The sequence below is a fragment of the Notechis scutatus genome, chromosome Z (genome assembly GCF_049901735.1).
Source record: "Notechis scutatus isolate UNSWTSFEM ecotype Mainland chromosome Z, rNotScu1.2, whole genome shotgun sequence".
NCBI classification, from domain to species: Eukaryota; Metazoa; Chordata; class Lepidosauria; order Squamata; family Elapidae; genus Notechis; species Notechis scutatus.
Window position 1 is genome coordinate 84,686,949 of NC_142025.1, and position 10,311 is coordinate 84,697,259.

General features: G+C 38.6%; 1 protein-coding gene across 3 annotated transcripts in view; it reads right to left on the bottom strand.

Annotated features, from left to right (window-relative positions):
* The window catches only part of KCNH6 (potassium voltage-gated channel subfamily H member 6), a 116,180-nt gene extending 110,673 nt beyond the window's left edge, over window positions 1–5,507 (bottom strand). The window contains exons 1-2 of one of the 3 annotated variants that reach the window (XM_026679843.2): window positions 4,988–5,507; window positions 4,439–4,610 (exon numbers count right to left, since the gene is read on the bottom strand). In XM_026679843.2, coding sequence (XP_026535628.1) covers window positions 4,439–4,514 — 76 coding nt within the window. In that variant the 5' untranslated portion in view covers window positions 4,515–4,610; window positions 4,988–5,507. Of the gene's footprint in view, window positions 1–4,438; window positions 4,966–4,987 lie in introns of those variants that run through there. The other 2 variants (XM_087945779.1, XM_087945780.1) reach the window with 2 other exon arrangements.
* Window positions 5,508–10,311: the final 4,804 nt, after the last annotated feature.

The following is a 10,311-nucleotide window of genomic DNA, read 5'->3' on the forward strand; positions in this document are numbered from 1 at the left end:
CTAAAAGACCTCCAAGTTCCCTTCCAGCTCCTATCCTATCCTATCTACCGTGTTTCTCATATAATAAGGCCGGCTCTTTTTTTTTTTTTTGAGCCCCGAAAAAATGGCTAGGCTGTCTTTTTGGGGTAGACTTAAGTCCACCCCCCTTGCATCTTCGGGCGGGTGGGCAGCGATGGCTTGGATGTTGACCTCGGCGTTGGTGGGGCACTTCGTATCGGGGTCAACGCAGGCAGCACCATATCAGGGTGTGCAACAAAAGTACTTCCTTACGGCAAGCTCTCCCACCATTCCCCCCCATTTCGCATGTTTTAATGTAGGCCTTAATTTGGGGGGAGGGGCTTAATTTCATTTCATGCCTATAAAACATGCTGGGACTTCCTATTGGGGGAGGCCGTATTGTTGGAGAAACAGGGTATCATTTCTGAAATCTACATGCTGTGTTTTTTATATTTTATTAGTTAATTTAATTTAACACTGATATGATCGCCCATCCTTTTTATATACTTATGGGTGGCTCAGAGCAACAAGAATAAAAGCATGTAAGAAACCATTTTAAAAAAACCCCAAAACAGCTCATCATTTTTATTTATTTAGATTTTTTTATCCCATCTTTATGAGTGTGACTTGCCTAAAGTCACCCAGCTGCTTTCATGCTAAGGTGAAACTAGAACTCCCAGTCTCTAGATTTCTAGCCTGGTGCCTAAACCTAGATCGTTAGGTACTTGAAAACACTGGATTAAATAAGAGAGGGGAGAAAGATTCTGTTAATAAAAGATTAAAATATTTGAATTCCCATTAATTCTAGCTGTACTTCCTGTGCTGAATGGATTCTTAATCTCCACAGAGAGGATTTATGCATGATTGATAGGACTTAATAAAAAATGTGGTTTTTTGCATTAGAGTTGCTTATTCAATAAGCCTACTTTAAAAATAACTGGGTGAAAATGTTGAAGAAGAGGTGCTAAAAGTGTCACTGTATTGGTCCAGCACAGCATCCAGAAATTCTGAGGTCTGCAGGAACATTCCTGCTGTTCTCATAGAGGCAGCTGCACACTCTGAACACACTATTTTGAGTGTCATTACCTTTTCCCTGAGCAATCGCAATGTGTTATTCCTCTGTCATTATGTGGCTGTAGAGAAACCAGCTAGGCTAACTCCACATTATCTTGGCAAAGGTACCAGGAGAGGATTAGATTGCTTTCCAATATTTCAGTGAATTAGAGCTTAAAGCAGAATGGATGAATAGGAAAGTGGATGGCTTTGTATGGAGAGGTTGATAGCAGGAATGGCAAGTTATATAAAGATTCTGCCACTTACAAAGTGCTTGATGCCTATACATTTATTCAAGAAATACAGATTTCTATAGCATGCTTTCAGTTTAAAAGAGGCCAGAATAATTATATGAGGATGGGCTAAACTTTCTTTCTTTCTGTTTTTCCCTCTACTTTTCCAATGCCATTTTTTTCATCCCCTTATATACCTCCTTAAGGCCTTCTTAATGCATTCCTTAATCCTCTATAGAAGCTTTATATTCATCAAATCGAAACCACTCCTGATTTCCAAAGTATCCCTTTGATTTGGTAAATCTAAAGTGATATTAGACCACTCATATCTTGCATTTTTCAGTCCCTCATCTATCCACAGAAATGGTTTTCCCATGTAAAGCTGCTTGACTTCTGTGGGGACCTGAAAGAACTTTTTAAAGAGATTCAAAGGATCAAACTTGCTGAAGTAATTAATCTAATAGTTTCTAATAGTGTGTGAATCATCCCTTGGTCAAAATCCCACAATCCATTATATCCAGGAATTCCCATAGTTTCATTATCATCAGACCATTAAGCAGAAATTATTCAATATCCTTCAGACTGGGTTAAAATAATGCTTCCTCAAAGAAGCCATTCACTGCTTGTCATTCAGAATTATGGAATTCCTAGTAGCATAAAACATTTCTCCATTTAAGACCTTATTTCCAGGTGTGATTCCATCTGGGACAAAGAGAACAACCCCTGATTTTGATGATTGAGAACATTGTCTGCAGGGCTGTCCCTGAAAGCTGTTTGAAAACTTCAATTAATACAAGACACACACTTTAGACTACTGAGACTGATTATTAGAAGCATCTTGGGGTGCTTTAACATTTTTCTTTAAAGCATTATGCCACTTCAGACCTGCCTATGTTTGCTTTTAAATCACCCAAGTCTGAGTTGGAGATACTCAGGGTTAAGTGAGTATGGATTGGGAAGAAATCCTCATTTTACCTTGCAAGATTTTGTGTGTTAAATTTTCTCTTGAAGTAGGCTTGCTTAAGCTCTATTAGGAAACATTTGTTTTCTTCTCTATTCTATTACAGACTTTTTTGTTGTTACAGGTACTTCTAATATTAAGTAAAGTAAAATAAATTGCCAACTTGAATGCTGTCCCAATGAAAAGATATTTTCATGATGCAGTTTATGTCAGATGTGACATAAAATAATTGAATCTACTCAATTAAAAGGTATGCTGGTAACAAAAATTAAATGGATACAAATTTCCAGATGAAATAAAAAATTTCTTAATGTAGGATATTGTTCTAAATTCAGCAAATTGATGAAAGTACAGATATTTTGTTGAAATACACATCAATATTAGTCAACAAGTCAATTACTTTTACATAATGGGTTAAAGAATACTGTCTTGAGTTCCTTTAAATAAAGGATGAAAATTAAAAGAAGGAATCTGGCCTTTTTGTTTAAATTTACAAGTATGCTTCCTCTGTTAAGGTTTACATAAGTACACATCAAAGGAATATTTCTGTATAGTGAAAACGACAACTTGTTTAAAAACTATTCTAAAACAAGTATAAGGTAGATTGCATAATGTCCCAGAGCAAGCCACACTGATTTGAAATAGGCTTAGCTTTTTTATTCATACTTTTTGAGAAATGGAACAAGCTATTTAAATTAAAATATATTATAAATATGGTCACACAAAGTAATGATTCTCTTGAATTTGATTCCTGGTAATTACATGTTTCCTTTGGCAGCAGTACACTGCCTGGGGTTTCCTGCTAATGTCCCATCTAGGCATTAATCAGGTCCATCCCTTTTGGCTTTTTCAGTCCAATTAACATTGGTCCATGGGTAATGCTCCAGACATAATGAAAAGAAATGCACAATTGATCTAATTTGTGCTGAAGCTACTTATTCGATCAGTATGATTGCTATTAGTGTCTCTGTAAGTTCATCTAAAGCAACAACAACTATTGCCTTTTATCAGACAGCCAACTATTTTGTCCTAGAATGGCTGCAAAAATTATTTCTATGCAAATTGGAGATGCTATGAAAAGAAATATTATTTAAATACAGTATGTATATAAAATTGACAGAATAATTCTGCGGTTTGTTAAGTTTGCAACATCCCTGTGAATTAACTTTATGTTGTTCTCATTTTAAAGCTGCAAGGCTGAGAATGAAATGCTGGCTTGCCTGACATTGCTCACTGAGAAATTGACTGTATGTTTGTCTCCTCTCTTAGATCCAGTTATGTCAATATAGACTTTTTTAGAATTTGGATTATTTTATTTTCTAGGTACACTTGTGGACAATACTACAAGAGTGATGTGTACTAACATTTACAGACTATACTACTTTTGCTGCTTGCTAGACGTTATCTTGTCACTATTAGCAAAGCAGCATTTATATACTTATTAATTCTATAAACTATAACATAATAAAATATAATATTAAAGTTTTGTGTGTTTTGTGCACACAAAAATTCATTTTTAGTAAAAATGCATGGAACTGGGCAAACTGATTTCCTTTAGCCACAGAAACACATGATGTAAGCAGAATGCTCACATAATTGATGTTTTATGGTGTTGTGAGGCTTTAACATATTTATGCTACAATCTTATACATAATTACTGGAAATAACTTTGGTTATGCTTACCACTTAATAAACAAATATGGGCAGCAATGTTAACCATAATACCTCCTATGCAGATAGATAGAGCAGATCAAATTGTGAATGTTATCAGGTGAATTTTTCAACATTCATTTCATAAATTCCCAGTGAACAAGTTATATGAAAAAGTGCTGTTTTAATGAAAGTTATATTTTGTTGATAAAGTCAAAGATTGATACATCCGGTGATTGTTCTCTTGTATTAGTAAGATTAATTTCATATTTTTACATATCAACGCACACAGTTTTAAAATTAGCGGACATAGATATGACTTTAATAATACTGAAGGGAATAGACTACTCTGACATTCACAAAGTTTCAAGAAGTAATTGAGCAGCACTCTTAATATATCCCATCAATAAGCTTTCCATGTCCAGACACAAGCTTCACAACAGTGCTGACAGGCAAAAAAAATATAGAGCATTTACAGTGCTAGTTCTGACCTTCAAATAGAACAAACACAGAGAATGAAAGTCAAGAGGGATGTTCTACTTACTTTGTCCTTCAAATTTCCTGATGATTGTATCCAAATAGGTGTTTTGAGGGGCCACGTGCCCCCTCCTGACAGGCATTTTCAATTTTTTCTCCACATCCAATGGGAAAGAGAAATGCCGCTTTCTTCAGTAAGGTGCTCTGGTTTTGAGTAGAAAGGTGAAGAAGCTTGAGCTCTGCACTGAGAAATCAAGGGGTAGTTAGCTAACAGGCCCTTGCCTCTCGAACTCTCCTGCTTGGTAGCTATGAAGAGAGCAAAGCCTCCCCCTTGTACCCTTAATTTTCTTTAGCTCCTGACCAATACAATTTCACCAAGGGCAGGAGGGGGAGAGTTGGAAAAAAAAAAAAAAACCACCAGAGGAAAAGGGGTGGGGAATTTCCTTTTCCTTTTTCTTTTTTTTAATGTTGATGCTTAGTCATCAGTATCCCATTCCATATGTGGCTGCCTCAAAGACTTGTCAGCAGCAACAGCTGTTAATCTGACAATAACCAGCAGCCACCTCCCTTCTCTCTTTTTGGGATCCTAAATAGACGTGGAACTGAAAAAACTCACGGCAAGAGAGATGTCTCTCTGGTCTATAAGCAACGCGGAAGAAGCTGAAGAAAAGATTGTGAGGAGAGACGCACGCCTTTTTGGAGGGGTGTCGCCCCCTCCTTTCTGTTCCTTTAATGTTCGGGCAGCAAGAATAGGTTTGGAGTCGATGAAAGCAGGAGCTGTTCCCAGCCTTGGTGCTGAAGAGCCCTTCCTGGACAGAATACCACCTGGGTTTGCTAGCTGCTAATCCGGGGGCGGAAGGAGAAAAGGCATGAATGGGAGGAGGGGGCGGTGAAAGAGGGGAAACAAGAAAGCACATTTACAAGGCTTGGCAGACATTGGTTCACTCTGGACTATACTTACAAACCGGGCTTCTTGGCATTTTGCCATACAGCCACTTGTTTGCTACAGGAAAAGAAGATGGAACAAACAAAAGATTCCAGTCACTCCAGAGATAGAGCGCTGATCAGCCCTTCTTCACAGTTAACTCACCATCTTACAGATGAACAAACTAAGTGGAAGAAAGCAAGTTTACAAGGCTTTGCAGACTATTGTAATAATGCTGCCATTGATTTTAGGGATTATGTATGTATGTATGTATGTATGTATGTGTATATATCGGAAAACCACTGTAATAGGAAGCAGGTTCCCATGCAGTTGATCATGAGGATCATAAAGCAGTATTATTATTATTATTTTTAAAAAGGATATGGTTAAAATTAATTGCAATAATTGTGGGTCAATATCCTGTCTTTCAAAACTGAACATTGGTAATGAGCTTAATAGTGGTGGAGATTTGTCAGTTATAAAAAGGATATTACAAATTAAAAGAAAAATAATTTGAATTATATCTATGGGTATGCAGGCATCCAGATGTATTGGATTAGAACTTCACAATTCCTAATTGTTCACATGCTGGGTGGGGTTTATGAGTCCAAAACTTTTGGAAGACATCAGGTCTATTCCAAGCCCAAATTGCCACAGTTATTTATAATCAGTTCATAAGCAGGTGAATCTATATTACTTCAGCAGCTCCTAAAAGTATCTGGAAACTTCAACTAAGGCAAAATGTTAGATTATTGGCTGGAGCTTTGAAATCTAACAGTAAAATCCAATAAAGATACCTGTTTATTCAGTCACCTTGGCTGCCTCTTTGACTCTAGGCTTAAGTTTTAGAGGTAACACCTTTTATAACTTCTAAAAAGTTGAGATCTAGCCACTTTATGGACCATTTTCTTTTCACATACAAGAAAGCATTGAGTGGAGTATACATATATATTTTTCCTGGGATTGTGATTGTCTTGAGCAGTACTGCTTAAATGCTTGGAGAGTGCACTTCAGAATCTTTTGTAGATCCCTTCTTGTGAAAAATATTGAAATATTGAGTTGTCTATTTCCTCAGATCTGAGATTGACAGAGCCTACTAATATCTTCCCATGTAATTCATCCCTGTAATTACAGGGATCTCTCTGACTCTTGGAATAGCTTTATACCAAGAGACAGTAGAAACTTTCAAAATGATCTTTAAGAGAGAGGAATTTTAGCAGCTGTTCAATCAGAATAAAACTGAAAAGGACCTTGAATGTCTTCTAGCCCCCCTGCTAAAGCAGGAGACCCTATTCCATTTTACACAAGTGACTTACACAAGTCCAGTTTCTTCTTAAAAACACCAGTGATGAAGCACCTCTACAACTTCTGAGGGCAAGCTGTTCCACTGGTTGATTGTACTCACTATTAGCAAGTTTCTCCTTATTCCAGATTGCTTCTTTCCTTGATTATTTCCATCCATTGTTTCTTGTACTGCCCTCTGGTTCTTTTCTTCTCAGCTTCACCAAAATGCAACATTGAAGAAAGGACATTTTATGTCTGTTCTTATATTTGTTCTGGGTGGTTTTTCAGGCATTACACTGGTCTATTTTTTTCTTTGCTCGTCCTGTCTTTGGCTCAGCTTTGGCAAGCCTTGGCAAGATTTCAGAAGTGGTTTGTCAGTGACTCTGTCCTAGAGTTCAGAGCTGGCTGGCTTTGTGATTAAGGTGAGAGAAACTTTAGTCTCCTGGTTTCTAGCCTGATGCCTTCACTAATACACCAAAGTGGTTCTCAAGAATTTATTGAACCTGAAGATTGTGACCTGCTCTTTAGATCTATGCTCAGTGATGGGATTCAATTTTTTTACTACCAGTTCTGTGGGCGTGGCTTGGTGGGCGTGGCAGGGGAAGGATACCGTAAAATCTCCAGTCAGGGGTGGCATTTGTCAGTTCTCTGAACTACTCAAAATTTCCACTATCGGTTCTCCAGAACTGGTCAGGACCTGCTGAATACCATCTCTGTCCATGCCCCTCCTGATCTGTTAAAATAGTCTTGGGGGTGTCATGGACGTGAGTTCTTCTTCTCCTTCTTCTTGTTCTTCTTGTATTTCTTGTATTTCTTGTTCTTCTTGTTCTTGTTCTCCTTCTCCTCCTCCTTCTCCTTTTTGTATTCTTTGCCTCTTAAAGAGGCTGTGGTTTAACCACTCCTTAAGAAACCAATTATTTATTTGTTTGTTTGTTTGTTTGTTTATTTATTTAGTTAGTTAAGCATATATTTGATAATATACATAAGTATAAACATGATTATTAATACATGAAATAGATAAAAGGGAACATTAAGGCAGGGCACATTGGTATGCTTATGCACATTGCTAGACTACCTTATTTTGGACAATTTTCATCTAATATCAAGCCTTCGTTCTGGGGGAAGATAGTAAAGAAACTTCAAAGGACCTTGGTGGAAGTGGATCATCTGGACTGCTTTCCAGCCAGGATTCAGACCTGGGTTTGGAACAAAAATGGCATTGCTTGTGTTTATGGATGACCTCTAGTGTGGTCAGATAGGAGAGTAGATCCACTACTGCTCTATTTAACCTCTCAGCATCTTTCAATATCATCAATCATGAATTGAATTGGCTTAGAGAGCTGAGGACAGATGGTGTGATGTTGTGCTGGTTTGCCTCCTTCTTTCTGCGCTAATTCAAGTTAGTGATGATTGGGAAGGAGAGTCCACCCCAATCCCTATTATGTAGGGTGGCACAGGGCTTTGTACTTTCTCCCTTCCGTTATAACATCTACTTCATGGGGTAAGGCATCATCAATGTGCAGATGGCACCCAACTGCATACCTAAGTGACAAACTAAGCAATGGCTGTCTTACTGTAGTGCCTGGAAGCCATGAGGGTCTAAATGGGAAACAACAGTCTTGAGATTGAATCCTGGCAAGCTGATTGGCTTTGTGTTTTTGGCCTTCTGAGTCCGGGACTATGCCAGCTTTGAAGTTGGAAGAGATTGCATTTTACCAGACAGATTCAGTATTCAGTCTAAGTGTCCCCATAGACTCAAGACTCCTGCCAGATGACAGGTGACATTCATGCCAGGAGGGTCTTTGCACAACTTTGGTTGTGTTCCTCAGTTGGCAGGCATTCTTACAATCATTTATGCCCTAATTAGGTTCTGCTTCAACGTTCTGTACATGAGGCCACCTTTGAAGTGTTTCTGGAAGTTACAACTGGTACAGAATGCAGCAACGCAAACAGTTATGTGTGCTCCTAGAACAGTGCATGTTACACCTGTAGTCACTGGTTGCGTTGTTGCCACTCAATTTCCAGCTCCAATTCAAGTTGCTGGTTTTAACCTCTGCTCACGGGCAGAGTGCTTTCATGGTGTTTCTGGTCATGTTCAGAGTGCTTTTCCCCAAAGTTGGGTGGGTGATTTCATGGTGTTCCTGGTCATGTGCAGAGTGTGTTTGAATGGAGAGTCACAGCAATGTTCCCTCCGAAAACCGACACTGATGCTGTGAAAATAATAATGCTGAGAAGAGGAGTTTTTTTCAGTTTGGACTCCAAACTTTCCTGTTCCTGTAGCCCCATTTCCATAAATGCAGCTGCAAACTTTGCAATCTGCTCGATGGGCAAGGATTTAAATGCAACTGAAAGCAAGCTATTTTAATTTTTTTTTAAAGCTGACATCTCACCCCATTGCTTCCCAAAGTTGCCCTTATTTTCAGAGCAAGACACACGCAAACATTAAGCAATGTGGCTTTAAACTTCCAGGGCTTCCTATTTTGACATCCCACCCCTACTTGCTTCTCATCTGGTGCACCCCTGCCCATCAACACCCCTCATTGACAGCCTGTTCACTCACCCATCCATCCAGTTCTTCACCCAGCATCATAGCATCATAGTTCCCACAGTGAATTTATGGTGTTAAGATGTGCTACAAAGTGATGGTGGCAGAGAGTTGCCAGTGAGGACTCAGTGGTGCGAGAAGGCTGCCCTCAGCTGGCCATGATAAGCTAGCATCATTGAGTCCTCCCATTCCATCGCTCTGGATATGACACAATTGTGAATTAAATGAACCTTAGGCAGCTGAACTACTCTGTAACAATACTGTAGACTCAGCTCTCAATATACAAATGCAATAAACACATTTTTATATTTGTATTTGTTGTTTATTTTTATTTATTGTTGTGTACTGCCAAGAGTTGCCTTCGTGAGGGTGGTTATATTTAAGAAAGAAAGAAAGAAAGAAAGAAAGAAAGAAAGAAAGAAAGAAAGAAAGAAAGAAAGAAAGAAAGAAAGAAAGAAAGAAAGAAAGAAAGAAAGAAAGAGGGAGGGAAGGGAAGGAAAGAGAAGGAGGGAGGGAGGAAGGATGCTAGAAGGTATTTTTGCATTTCTAAAAGGAACAGTAATTCCAGAATTAAAATAACACAGTAGACTGAAATGCATTGTGGTACAAGGGGCAACTCTGATTGGCTTCTTAAAACATTTAACATGGAATATTTCTCCTTTTCTTGATAGTGGAAGAGGCAATTTTTTAGTGTAATTGTCTGAGTTTAGGTGTTACCATTTGGGAATCAGTCAAAATGGTTTGCAAACATGTTTTCCTATATATTTAATTAGGCATGATTATAAAAAGGTGTGTGTGTGTGTGTGTGTGTGTGTGTGTGTGTGTACCAATTCTGTCCTGAATTAAACCAGATGTTTCAGCCAAATAAGTTCTTGGTTCAAAGTTAGTGCAGGGGTGGGTTTCTACCAGTTCTGTCCACCTCTGTAGAACCGGTAGCTCTGAAGAGCAGCAGACATAGAACCGGTTCTATGTCTGCTGATGTTTTTGCCCACCTGCCCACCTGGGCTCTTACCTGATCTTTATTTCCTGATTTTTCAACTTCAGCTGCCGAATGAGGCACAGCTGCAGTTAAAAAAACAAGAAAAGAGGGCTGTTTCAAAGGCTGCTTCTAGCGTGCTAGAAGCGTGCTAATGACGATTTACAGGCACGCGGCTCACAGCGGGCAGGGAAGCTCGTAAATCCCGAA